The sequence below is a fragment of the Microcaecilia unicolor genome, chromosome 11 (assembly GCF_901765095.1).
Source record: "Microcaecilia unicolor chromosome 11, aMicUni1.1, whole genome shotgun sequence".
In the NCBI taxonomy this organism is placed as follows: Eukaryota; Metazoa; Chordata; class Amphibia; order Gymnophiona; family Siphonopidae; genus Microcaecilia; species Microcaecilia unicolor.
This window is the reverse complement of record NC_044041.1, coordinates 172,911,272-172,925,359: the sequence shown is the minus strand read 5'-3', so window position 1 is coordinate 172,925,359 and position 14,088 is coordinate 172,911,272. Positions and strand designations below refer to the sequence as shown.

Here is a 14,088-nt window from a genome sequence, read left to right as displayed (position 1 = left end):
GGTGGTATTAGCAAATGTTTTAATAAACATAAACAATAAACAAACTAAAAATAGAAATATGTACAGAAATTAAACTGAAACCACACGAATCCATGTTCTTCATGCAGTGCAACACCAGATACAAAGAAACAGAAATGCACTTCTTCCAGTACTTTCATATTCGAATCAAGCACAATTTATCTCCAAGAGTTGACGCCGTCAATGGCATAATATTTCTAGACATTCCATTTTTAGAGATCAACCCTGCATAGCTTACTCTCATCCAAGAAATGTATGTGACAGGATTCTCAAAGCTAAATTTGAATCACAAATTAGCTATCTTGAGTCTATGCAGAAGAGTCCTACATGTTGTGGACACTGTTCAGTATGTGCCCAAGCTGTATCGGGTTCTGAATGGACAAATCTTATGTGCTCAAAGCTAATACAACCTGAGAATCTACATTTGTGGTTTATGTAATCATTTGACCGTGTCAGAAAACTTATGTTGGCCACGCCATTCGTAAAATACGTACATGTTTAATTGAACATCGTAGTAGATTGAATACAAATTCTGTGCATGCTCCTATGGTGGCGCATTGTTCATTCTACCAACATAATTTTTCTGACCTTCTATGGCTCATTATTGAACAGATTCATGAAAATTTTCAAGGGAACAGAACTCATTATCTTCTCGTACGGGAACAATATTGGATATCTGAACTTACGGTCATAATGAATGTGTAGAGTGGAATAGCATTGTTTGAATTTTGTTTGTTTCATAAAGTTCATTCAAATGATGACATCATCCTTTGGATCCGCATCTTACTCTTATCACCGGAATCTTGAAGAAGATTACGAAATGGAGCTCTGTAGAACCAGCGGTTGGAGAGTGTTGGCAACCAATCTTTTTGATCTTCAGATAAGTGATCTTATTATCATTGAATGACTATTACATTATATCTATTTTTGGAGTCTTTTTTGGTCTGCTTGTTTTTTGAGGATATTTACTCACCTTGGGATGTTTCACTGCCTTCACATTTGCATACATATGAAATGGTGAACGCAAGGATGTATCTGGGCATCAAATGTATCTGGGCATGAAATAGATTGCTCTGAGTTCTTGCTGCCTTAGTAAGCTTTAGACATTGGGTGTATCATAGGTTAGATAACTGAGAGTCACCATTTTCTCACATCATATTTACATATTATGTTAATAATTTTCATCCCTATTTTGTTTGTGGGATATTTTCCTTTTTGTTAAAATATAAAGATAGCAGGTGTGGAGTCCAAAATCTGACATTTTTCAATCACAAAATTCAAAATAAATGATCTTTCTAACTTTATTTTCTGAAAATTTTATTTTCCTAATCATCTTCCAGTCTCTGGTTTCTGTTTTCTTCTCTTTACCTTCTCTTAACTCTGTTCCCAGGGTCTCCTGTCTATTTGCCATTTATTTTTTTCTCTTCCTGTCATCTTTACTCTCATATCTGACACAGATCCTTTACTTTTAGCTTTCTTCCATTTATTTTTCTATGTCGGTATCAGATTTCAAGCCATTCAGTGCTCAGCCTCTCTTTTTCTCTGCACTTACCTACAGCTTTCCGTCTCCTTCATGCTAGCACTTTCATTCTTCATCTCTCTCCTTCCTCAGCCTCTCACAAACCCTTCTTTCCAAAATCCCCTTCAATGGCATGTCCAGAATTCCCTTCTCCCATTCCATACCCAGTATTTCACCTTTTCTTCCCCACTTCCACCATAGTCTAACATTTTCACTTCTCTACCCTGCTGTAGTCTAGCATCTCCCCCTCCATTCACTACTCCCCATGCCAAGCATCTCCCTTTTGCTTCCTTTCCCCTGTTCTATGTCCAGAATTTCTTTTTCTTTTCCTGCCATCCCCTGTATTCCACTGCCTTCCAAGTCCACCATTTCTCCATCCTTTATCTAATCCATGTGTCCAGCATCTTTCCTCTTCTCTATCCCTCGCTCTGTGTTCAATGTGTCCCCTTTCCTTCCCCATCTCTCCTATACTTAGGGCTTCTGAATTTTGGTTATAATTGAAAATGTGATAAAACACCACTGCTTGTGAAGTTGGGGGTTTCATTTATAAGCAAAACATGCTGAAAACGTGCCCCTTCCTCGGTTCTGATGATGTCATCCAGCAGATGCATAATTGGAGCCAGTTGCTGCACTTGAGTCCCTCATGGATAGAGATAGATTATCTTCTTAGTCCCACTGCACTCTGCTGCTTTGCTGGCTGTACCATCAACAACAGTAAAATTTTGTAATGTCAGCATAGGCACTTTGGGGCCCTTTTACTAAGCTGCAGACGCGTCTACGCGCACCCAACGCACGCCAAAATGGAGTTACTGCAAAGCTACCAGGTGGCTCTTGCGGTAATTTCATTTTTGCCCCGCAGCTGATACCTGCGGTCAAAATTTTTTTTTAATTTTCTGCCGTGCATATCGGACATGCGCCAAGTGGCATTTGGCATGCATAGACCATTACCGCCCGGTTAGCGCATGAGATGCTGGGAGAACAAGGGACTATTGCTGATGCTGGGAGAAGGGAGGCCTGATGCTTTTGCTTGGACTGGCAGAAGAAGAGCTGATATTGCTGCTGAGGCTTGCATAAGAAAGATAGAATTGGCAAATGTGTCTCATGTCTTTGAATGGAATCCATCTAAAAAGCCTCAAAAACCGTTATGACACAAATACACTAATAAAACCCTTTCCTGGCTCTTATAGAACACTTAATTGCCTCAAATAGCACTTAAAATTCCGAACTACAAACAACCAGAATCAGAAGCCCTACCTATAGTCTATCTTCCCTTTCCCTTGCCTACCCTTCCTCAGGTATACAGCATCTCCCCTTCCCTCTTCTACTTTTCCAGGCCCAGCATTTCCCTTTTCCCTCGCTACTCCTCAGGTTGCCAGCAGCTAATTTATTGAACACTAGTTACTAGTTGCTTGTTTTGGAAATGCAGCAAAGTTGTTTTGAGAACAGTATGGAGAAAACCCTATTGAAACTGCCCTGAAAGAGGTAGGCAGAAATAGGGAACTAACTATGTACCAAGATGGGCCCACTTTCTTCTCAGAGAAAATGAAAACTCTTCTCAACATGTCTTATGAAAAGAGTAAAGTTGTTGTTGTTGTTTTTTTTTTTTTTTTTTAAATGACGTAGGATTGTATTTGCCAGCGTTTCTGCAACTGATATAGTAGCACTGGGTACTAAGGGCTTTTTCCCCTCCTTTTAAGATAATTCCACTACTTTACTATTGGTTGGTGTACAAATTTTAAAAATGGTTAGAGTTGTTTGTAGTTGTAGTGGCATTACTGAGATTTAATAGAATGTTATTACACAGCATTCTATTTTTTTTTTTTTATCAAAGTTGTCTTAAAGTGTAAGCTAAAATCACTGATTAGGCCTCTATGGGGCCATTTTACTAAGCCGCGTAAGCAACTATGCGCGCCCAATGTGCATCAATTCTGAGTTACCACCTGGCTACTGCATGGCCCGGGCGGTAATTTCATTTTTTACGCACATCCGCTACGCGCGTCAGAAAATATTTTTATTTTCTGGCATGTGGGCAGTAATCGGCATTTGAACGTGGGTTGACCATTACCGTCCAGTTAACGTGTGAGGCCTTACCACTAACTCAATGGCTGGCGGTAAGGTCCCAGACCTATAATGGACGCGCGCCAATGTTCATTTTGCTGCATGTCCATTTTCGCCCCTCCCCCCAAAAAAGGCGTTTTTCTTACAGGTGCGCTGAAAAATGATTCTGCATGTGGCCAAAATACACACCTACACTAGCACAGGCCATTTTTCAGCCACGTTAGTAAAAGGACCCCTATATGCTCTGTGTATTCAGAGCATGAAATGAAAGGTATAAAAGGTATAAACAGTCAAGGGGGAGGAATATTCAGCAGGTAGTGGTCAGTGTTGTTTTGGTCGCGGCAGTGTTATGCCCACATATTCAATCCTGAGATATTTCCAACATTGAATATGCGAGTTTGTGCGGCCAGTTAAGTGCAATATTCAGTAGTTAACTGCATAAGTGAAACCAGAAAAAGATAGGGCTGAGTTTCAGACCTGTCAAGTCTCCCGCATTCAGAGGGAGACTCCCGCTTTGGCGGGTCATCTCCCGCACTCCTGCCAAAGCGGGAAAGTCTCCCGCTGAGATACGGTGTCGGCAGCTCCCCCTTCTACCCGGCATTAATTTCCTAGCCACTGCTGCTTCCCTTTTTCAGGAGCAGCGGCCGCGACAAAAAAAACCATTAAAAAAGCAAGTGTGGGGCCGCAGCAGTCTTCAAGCATGGGCTGTCGGTTCTACAGCTGCTCCTCTCTTCTCTCTCTCTGCCCCTGGAAGAGCAGGAAGTTGACATCGACTTCCTGCTCCGCTCCGGGGACAGAGAGAGGAGATAGGAGCGGTGCAGCGCCGACAACTCATGCTTGAAGGCTGCTGCGGCCCCGCGCTTGCTTTTTTAATTTTTTTGTTTGTTAGCTCTTTTTTTTTGTCATGGCCAGGAAATGATTATCGGGTGGAAGGGGGAGTGGGAGGCAGGTAGAATGGAGGAAGTGGGATGAAGGGGAGAGAAGGAGGGGACATGGAGAAGGGCTGGAGAAAGAGAGAAGCTACTGAAGATGGGGCGAAAGGGGGGGGGGTTCCTGGCTGAGAGCAGAAAGAGGGAAGACACTGGAAGGAAGGGTAGGGAGAGAAACAGGAGAGACATTGAAGGATGGGGAGAGAGAGTGGGGCATGATGAATGGAAAAGGGTAGAGAGAGAGAGACCCTGGATGGAAGGATTGGGAGAGGGGGGTAGACGGATAGAGGGATCGGGAGAGGGGGGTAGACGGATGGAATGATAAAGAGAGATAGAGGACTTAAGGATGGGCAGAGAAAGAGGGGAAACGGATAGAAGGATGGGGAGAGAAAGACACTGGATGGAAGGATAGGGAGAGAAAGAGGGAAGACACTGGATAGAAGGATAGGGAGAGAAAGAGGGGAGATGGATGAAAGGATGCAGAGAGAAAGGGGAGAGACTGAAAGGATGTGGAGAGAGAGAGGGGACACTGAACAGAAAAGGGTAGAGAGAGAGAGAGAGACACTGGATAAAAGGAGGAGGAGAGAGAGACATACAAGATGGAAGGATCAGGAGAGAGGGTAGATGGGTGGAAAGATGGGGAGAGAAAGAGGGAAGACACTGGAAGGAAGGGTAGGGAGAAAAAGGAGACGCTGGATGGAAGGATGCAGAAAGAAAGAGGGGAGACACTAGAGGGATGGGGAGAGAAAGAGGGGAGCTGCTGGATGGAATGGGGGAGAGGACAGAATAGTGAAAAACTGGAGAATAAGAGGAAGGGGCATGTGGAGAACATGGGTGAGGAAAAGAAGACGAGAGGAAAACAGAATCATGAGACTGGGAGCAACACAATTAGAAAATGTCAATGGCCAGACAACAAAGATAAAGAAAATAATTTTATTTTTAATTTAGGATAAAGTAATGTGTTAGCTGTGTTAATGAAGTTTAATAAATGCAAATAAAACACAAAATAGAAAATAAGGTGATACGTTCACTGATTTTAAAACATTTTAAAACATTTTTGATTAGCTTTCAGAGACCAACACTTCCTTCCTCAGGTCAGGGGAGGATACCATAACAGCATTATACTGACCTGAGGCAGAAGGTTTTGACCTCTGAAAGCTAATTGAAAAGGGTTTTAGGCTATTAAATAAAATATTTTCTGAAATGGCTGCAGGTTTGAGGTGTGACAGGGGGCGGAGCCATGTAAAGTGGGTGGAGCCAACACAAAGTGGGGGGGGGGGGGGCTGGGGCATGTACTAAAATCTCCCTCTCAAAAATTATGACCCCTTGGCAGCTCTGGAGTTTTATGCAGTCTGATGTATCTGTTTAACTTAGGTGATTAAATGCTGAATATCAGCATGTGTCGACTCCGCCCCAAACCACCTACAAAATCACCAACTGTAGCTTTAGTGATTAATGCGTATAATTCAGCAGCACTGTCTGGTAAAGTGCCACTGATATTAGTGGATAGCCCTGCACAACTGATTTAACTGGCCAGGATCCTCTCCTGCCCATTTAAGAGGCCCTTTCACTAATCCGTGTAGGCACCTAATCGGACCCAACGTGCGCCAAATTGGAGTTACCGCTCGGTTACCACGTGGCCCTTGTTGTAATTTCAATTTTGGCACGCGTCCGCTACGCACGTCTGAAAAATATATTTTTTATTTTCTGCCGCACAGCAGCTACACGCGTCAAGTAGCATTTCACACGCGTAGACCATTATCGCCCTGTTACCACTTGAGACCTTACCACTAGGTCAATGGCTTGCAGTAAGGTCTCAGACCCAAAATGGACGCGTGGCAATTTTCATTTTGCCGCACGTCCATTTTTGGTAAAAAAATTTTAAAAAGGCATTGTTTGTAGATGCGCTCAAAAATAATTCTCTGTGCGTCTAAAATACACATCTACACTACCGCAGGCCAATTTTCAGGACACCTTTGTAAAAGGACCCCTAAATGATCACTTGGAATATCCAACCCAGTAGTGAATACAGTTAGCTGGGAGATGCCTCCAAAGCATTTTCTCCCCATTCCAGCAGATCCTGGCATCTAATTAATGCACTAAGTAATGAAAAAGGCATCCCTTTGAATCAATTAATACAGGATATCCACTTGCAAACAATGAAATAAAGCAGCACAAGTCCTGATCCAAATTCAGTATCTTCTTATCTTCTAGATCCGATCTTTCTTTTAACGAGGGACAAATGAGACTTCATAGAAACGGGGTAAGCTTAAAAGGTTGCTCGTTGCAGGGCTGATGTCAATGTCCTTAGGATGTTTGTTGGATTTCAGGCTAAAGTTCTGTAGGATGGAGACTAAGAACACAAAGAGCTCCATTCGGGCCAGGCTCTCTCCCGGACACATGCGCTTCCCTAGAGAACAAAAGAAAGAATATATATTCTTTTCATTAGACCCTGCTGCATCCCATCCCATGAAAGTAATTCCTTTTCAAAAGTCATTCATCTAGGAAAAAAGCTGTCTAAAAATGTCTCAGCCTGTATATGGGTAAAACTGCACGTAGGGATCAGCAACATGTATAATTTAAGTTTTACGTACGGATAAGCAGGTGGGCTCAGAAACTGGAGTAAGTTGGGAAGGCAACAATATACAGAAGACCGATAATAAGTTGGCTGCGAGCAACGTTTTCCTATGCTCCACTGGTGTTAAACCCAGAAATTCAATGCTGGGTTATGTCCAGCTACTAGCATTAATTTTTAGGGTTTGTGGAGCCGGCTAATGTATAACCGGTTAAGTGCAATATTTATTTTATTTATTTATTTAGCTAGCACATTTATACCTCACCTTTTCCCACATGTGTGCAGGCTCAAAGTGGCTTACAATGTACTGATAAGGCTATCGCCAGACCAGTGGTTATTCAAATACAATTAAATTAGATGGGAGAGAAGGGACAAGGTAAAAAGAAATAAGGGCAAGAGAAATAGAGTCCAAAATGGGCCATAGATATGTTATTCTGAAGGACTTTAGGTTAGATGTTGAGTCCTTGGAGTAGGCTTTCTGAGGTAGGCTTGTCTTAGGTAGCTTCCTGATGCTGAGATGGTGTTGAGTAGTTTGAACAGCTTTCGGCAGGGCTGTAATAATTCAGCACTTAACCAGCTATGGGTTATTGCTTAAAAACAGGACTGACTTTTATGCAGTCCTATTTATATAGTCAATCTGGCCTAAGTGCTGAATATCAGCACTTAACCAGCCAGGTGCTGACTCCGCCCCCCGGAACGTCCTCTAAATATATGGTTTTCATTTTGGCAGCAGCTGGTTAAGTCAGTGGTGTACCAAGGGGGGGGGCGGTGGGGGCGGTCCGCCCCGGGTGCACGCCGCTGGGGGGTGCCGCGGCGCGCGCCTGCTCCGAGTTCGCTAAACTTCGTCGCTCATTCGCTGTAGCTCCCTCTGTTCTGGGGCAGAGGGAGCTGCAGCGAAGCGAAGTTTAGCGAACTCGGAGCAGGCGCGCGCCGCGGCACCCCCCCCCCAGCGACGTGCACCTGGGGGGGAGGGGTGTCATTTCACCGGAGGGGAGGGAAGGTGTCATTTAGCAGGGGGGGGGGCGCTGCACCCCGGGGGGGGGCACATCGGTGCTCCGCCCCGGGTGCCATCCGGGCCAGGAACGCCACTGGGTTAAGTGCCTTTGAAAAATAACCAAACAGGTGATTTAGCCGGGCAGGAGCTGTTTCTGGCTGGTTAAATCACTTTGAATATTGACCCCCCCCCCCCCCCCCCCCCCCCCCTAGTTTTGCTTTTTTAAAGCTACAGAATTGCCCTTCAGGGAAAAAAAAAAATCTTTAGAAAAAGAAGGTGCAGATCTCGTCAGGTACATTTTTAATGGGCAATTTTTGAAGGGAAAATATGCACAAATTCTGCCTTTTGGAACTGGTGAAAAATCTACATGTTGAACAATCTACCTACTTTGCAACTACCTGCAGATATTTAAAAATTGCCTCTTGGATATGGACATGCTCCCTAATAAGAACATCTTTTTCATTTGTAACGTGCCCCAGTCTATCCCGAATTTACTTAAATTTGCATTATCCAGACTGCAATGGACTTAGATACAAATCAATTTATGCATCCAGCTTTTCTTACATAAGTACACAACTGTGGATCGCTTTGCCCCAAACCGTGAAATCTATCCACAACCATCTTAACTTCAGGAAGTCACTGAAAACCAACTTGTTTAAGAAGGCCTTACCCCCCTGACCCAAATTAACTTTCTACTTCCTGCGACACAGCAAACCTATGGACCATATTGGACTTTTATCACCACCCCCTCTTTATTTCTTTGTTGCTTTTATTTATGTTTCTTATATGCCTATTACTATATTGTGTATTGTATTTTACCAAATCGGAGCCTGTCTCTACGGTATTGTGTAAGCCACATTGAGCCTGCAACTAAGTGGGAAAATGTGGGGTATAAATGTGTTAAAACAGCCCAGCATTGAATATCCAGCATCACCGTCGACTGCGGGAGTTAACTGGGCTAACTCCCGTGGTCTAAATATTGGCTCCCCCATGTGTTGGCTTGGCAGTTAATACTTGAAATATGTATGAAGAGAGATTAAAGAGTTGTAGTAGAATGGATCACAATTATTATGAGAGAAAGCTTGTTCCTTAAATAAATAAATGTGGAATAAATTTGTGAAATAAGAGAATTCCTGTTAAAGGAACAAGCTTTCTCTCATAATAATTGTGATCCATTCTACTACAACTTGTATAAAGAAATTTCTTCCCCTCTTCATTGAAATGTTTTGATTCTAATTGTATGATCTTAACATTTTTTATTGAGAGTTATAAATGTGATATGAGTAATTGTAGATGTTCTGATAAAATATTTTATGTGATGTATGATTTTAATGATAATTATAAATATTTGTTTTACAGATGATATCATGTATGTCTATACATGTTTTTTTAGAACTCTTAAAGGATTGTTTTATATATGTTGAATCTCTTTTTTATATAATTGCCTTTTATTAGTTGAATCATGCTTATGACATTGTTAATATGTATGGTTATACATGTTTTTATACTTGTGTTTTGTTTGTTTTTAATAGTTTATACCCCTGACGCAGCCTGAGGGCGAAACGTGGCCACGTCGGGTATTGTTCCAATAAATACATTTGATTCCACTGCTTTGTTGTTTTTCATCTACTGTTTTGTAAGCAGTTGTGTGCCTTTTTGTTTTTTTTTGTTTTGCAGTAATCACATATAAACTATTTTTAATATTTAGCTCAAGCAGAACGTGATTAAGAAAGACAATACTGCATATCTCTCTATATAAAATGCACCTCCAACATTCTAATGAAGCCTCACTTTCCCAACGTTCTAAAGTGAGGTGGCTGAGACCACTTTTTTGCTCCATGAGTGTCTGCCCTGCCCACGCGTCAAACGTAATGACGTCGAGGGCGGAGCAATGACACTCAGCAAATAACAGCGCTCAACGTGAAATGATGTCCCATTAGAAGGTTGGAAACACACTATCCGCCCTTCCCAACTTCCCCCACCCCCCAAAGTCGCCGACCGTCACCAAAACACCCCCCCCCCCCCAGGTTGACACCGCAAACACACTGAACGCCACACCCCAGCAAACACCAACCCAGGCAGGGGAGGAGTAGAATCGCTCAAGACTGCTGCCAGGGGTGTAGCCACAGCCGGCCCTAGACGGGCCCTGCCAGCCCACTTTTCCTCCACCGCAACAGCGCCAGCCCCAGCTCCCATTGCCGGCCACTGCTGCTTTTCATGTTCAGCAGCAGGGCCGGTGCTACAAAAAAAAAAAAACAATCAGCTGACTAACCTGAGCGCAAACAACAAAAAATGTAAAAACAAACAAACAAACAAAACACAGCACCGCAGGCAGCCTTGAGCCATTGGCTGCTGGCTGTGCAGGCTCCGCCCGTCTCTTACATCACTGCTCCTACGTCGCTCCGGGGGCAGTGACGTAAGAGACAGGAGGAGCCTGCACAGCCAGCAGCCAGTGCCTCAAGGCTGCCTGCGGTGCCGCGTTTTTACATTTTCTTAAACATTTTTTGTAGTTAGTGCTCAGGACAGCTGAGCGCCTCTTTTTATAGCGCCAGCCCTAGGCGTACCAAAGATACAACATCAAGTGGCAGGGCGGCCCGGAGGAGGAGAAGGTAGGTGTGTACCAGGCAGGGGGAGGAGTCACGAAGATCGCCGATCAAGAGGCAGGGAGGGACAGAAGAGGAGGAGGTAAACATAAGTGCTAGCAGGCAGGGGGAGGAGTACCGAAGAACGGGATCAAGTGGCAGGGAGGGCTGGAGGAGGAGGAGGTGGGGAGAGAGGGAGGGGGGCCCCCGGCAGGGAAGCAGACAATGAGGGAGGGGGGCCACCCTGGCACACACTCACCTTCACCTGGCACACACTCTCCTTCATACACACACACTCTCTCTCTCTCACAAACACACTCACACACACTCACTCTCTCTCTCTGTCACTAACACACACTTAAATCTGGGAGGGGGAGGGGAGGGAGGCGCCCCACCCTGGCACACATGCTCATTCCCCCACACACACTCTCTCTCTCAGTCACAAACACACACTTGCACCTGGGAGGGAGGGGGCCACCCTGGCGGACGGGGGCCACCCTGGCACACACTCTCATTCTTACACACACTCACATTCCCATACACACACTCTCTCACAGAGACACTCACACACAGTCTCACTCTCTCACACTCACAAACATACACTTGCACCTGGCAGGAGGAGAGGGAGGGGACCACATCTGAGGGAGGGGGGCCCATCCTGCTACACACTCATTTTCACACTCACTCTCATTCCCACACACACACTCTCTCACAAACACACTCACACACACTCACTCTCTCACAAATACACACTTACACATGGCAGGGAGACAGGGAGGGGGCACCTTGCAGGAGGGGGGACCATCCTGGCACACACTCATTCTCACACACACTCTCATTCCCACACACACACTCTCTCTCTCAGAGACACTCGAACACAGTCTCACTCTCTCTCTCCCAATCACTGTATCTGTGTGAAACACACTCTCTCACACTCACTGTGTCACACATACGCACTTCCACACACATCACACACACACTCATTCTCACAGACACACTCACACCCACACTCACTCACTCTCTGTCACACACACACACTCGCACATTCACTCTCTCTCACACACTCTCTCAAAAATACACACTCCAAGGAAAACCTTGCTAGCGCCCGTTTCATTTGTTTCGGAAACGGGCCTTTTTTACTAGTGTATTCATAAATCAGGAAAAATAGAAAGAAAAAAAAAAAGAAACCGAATGTTCTAAAACAATTGCAGTATTCTCATACTTTAGGAAACAGGGAGAGGGGAGGAGAGAGAGAAAACGAACGAACCCATGCATGGAGACAACAGGGGAAGAATATGGGAATAACAATTAAGGGAGACCATAATAATCAGGAGGAGAAATTTCCTAAAAGCAGTACCTCAGTGGGATGAGAAATGGGAAGCTACAGAGTCTGAAGAAACCTGTTTGCTTTCCAATAAAAGTTTAGGGTCAAAGAAAACACAATTAGAACCTTCAAACATGATACAACATTTATAAGGAAACTGTAGGAAAAAATGAAGCCCCCAAAGCCAACACCTGAGCCCTCAAGGCTAAAAAAGCATTCTGACTAACCTGTGTATGTCTGGAGAAATCAGGAAATATAAAAATTTGACGAGCCAAAAACATAACATTTTTATGATGGAAATAAAGTCTAAAAATCCAGTTCCGATCAGGCTCAAGGGCAAACACAGTTGTTAATGTTGCAGAGGAAAGAACGTTCTGCTGGGAACTTTCCAGAAAGTTAGTCAATTCCAAACTGTCTGTAGAAACATCCACAGGCTGGTTCCCAGATCTAATATAGCAAGCCCTTGAGACTGGAGGCAAAGTTTTTGTGGTAAGCTGTAAAATCTCCCGAAAATACTTTTTAACCATCTCTATAGGTGACAATAGAGGAGATTTGGGAAAATCCAAAAACTTTAAATTAAACACCTCAACTGGGTCTCGGTAGCCTTTAGCTTTCTGTGTATCACAAATTTATCTTTAACAAGCAACTATGGGACAGATTTCAGTTCACCAACATACCATTCTAGACTCCCCAAAACATTAGGAGAATGTTTCAAATACTCCTTGTCTGTCACCTGTGATTGTAGAAAATCCACCTTTTCAACATATTGTCCAAACTCTCCGACAACTTCTCTAGTCTTCCCACAGCCACCAGGCAGCACCAGCTTCCAACCTTCACCCGATACACTTGCCTGGGTTTGAAAACGCTGCAGTCAGGCAACACTGACGCTTGGGTTATTCACATTCACGGAGAGAACATCTCACCCCAGAGAAACCAATGTCCCAGCCAACTCTGAATCAGCATAAAGGGCCCCACTTCTCTCCGAGTCCAACCCACTGTAAGTCTCCAGACCCAGTGGTGAGCCCACTTCTGAGTATCAGGGGAGTACTACATGCTTCAGGGCTGAAGGAAAAATCATTCCCCAACACAGCATGCACCTTCAGTGTCAACCTCCGTTGTGGGATCCACGAATCATTTGAGGGTCCACTGTCCAGGAAGGGCCCATCCATTTCCCCATTAGGGAATGGCTCCACCAGCAGCAGTCTCAGGATCGACGGAGATCGAAACTCTGCATATGCTCCCGTCGCCATCTTGACTCCTCTCCCATGTGTTAACTATTTTAAAAATAATTTTTGAGGAGACATGTCATAGGTGGAGAGTGGACATGGAAGCGCCAACCAGCTAGTGAGCTTCCATTATTGGGTGCTAACAGGATAACACTTGGAGCACTGAGCACCTTCTGAATAGGAGCTGGTAAGTGTTCTTGTGTTAATTAGTTGCATTACTGCTCACTAATGACCTGAAGAAACAAAATATAAAAATGTCAGTTTTACTGCCACATTAAAAATGGGCCTAGCGCATGGGAAAGTAGTACGTTAAGATGTGCTAAGATAGACTTTGCTGCGGGTCAGTAAATGGGCCCCTAAGTCATTTTTGTCATCTTTTGTATGACAGTGTAGCCATATTGTTGAAGCCATAGCAATTTTGTAATACATTACCCATGATGCAGCCTGAAAGCAATATGATAACACATTTTTGTATATTTATGCCGCAAACATACAGTCGGAAAAATCTCACTATTTGAGGCAGTAAATCTGACACTTCAGGACAGTCCACTCTTGGCATTTCTGTTCCATGGATAAATAAATACCTGTTTAACCTCAAAGAATTATTTGGAAAACTTTTCCTGATGAAACAATTACACAGAGCAAATTGCACAGAGCCAGTCGTAGGTGTTCAGGTTATAGCTCTAATGGAAATGGAAATGGGACTTGATATATCGCTTTCTGTGGTATTTTGCAACTACATTCAAAGCAGTTTACATATATACAGGTAATATGAACTTTCAGGATCAAATGTAGGCCTTACCTCCTTATACAATATACTGCTGTCTCCAAATAAAATGCTTATAGAAAGATGGTAAAAATCT

General features: G+C 43.8%; 1 protein-coding gene across 1 annotated transcript in view; it reads right to left on the bottom strand.

The window, feature by feature from the left end:
• Window positions 1-6,600: 6,600 nt before the first annotated feature.
• LOC115479932 (cytochrome P450 2A4-like) overlaps window positions 6,601-14,088 on the bottom strand; it is a 67,648-nt gene continuing 60,160 nt past the window's right edge. The window contains exon 11 of the mRNA XM_030218264.1: window positions 6,601-6,934. Coding sequence (XP_030074124.1) covers window positions 6,753-6,934 — 182 coding nt within the window. The 3' untranslated portion in view covers window positions 6,601-6,752. The remainder of the gene's footprint in view (window positions 6,935-14,088) is intronic.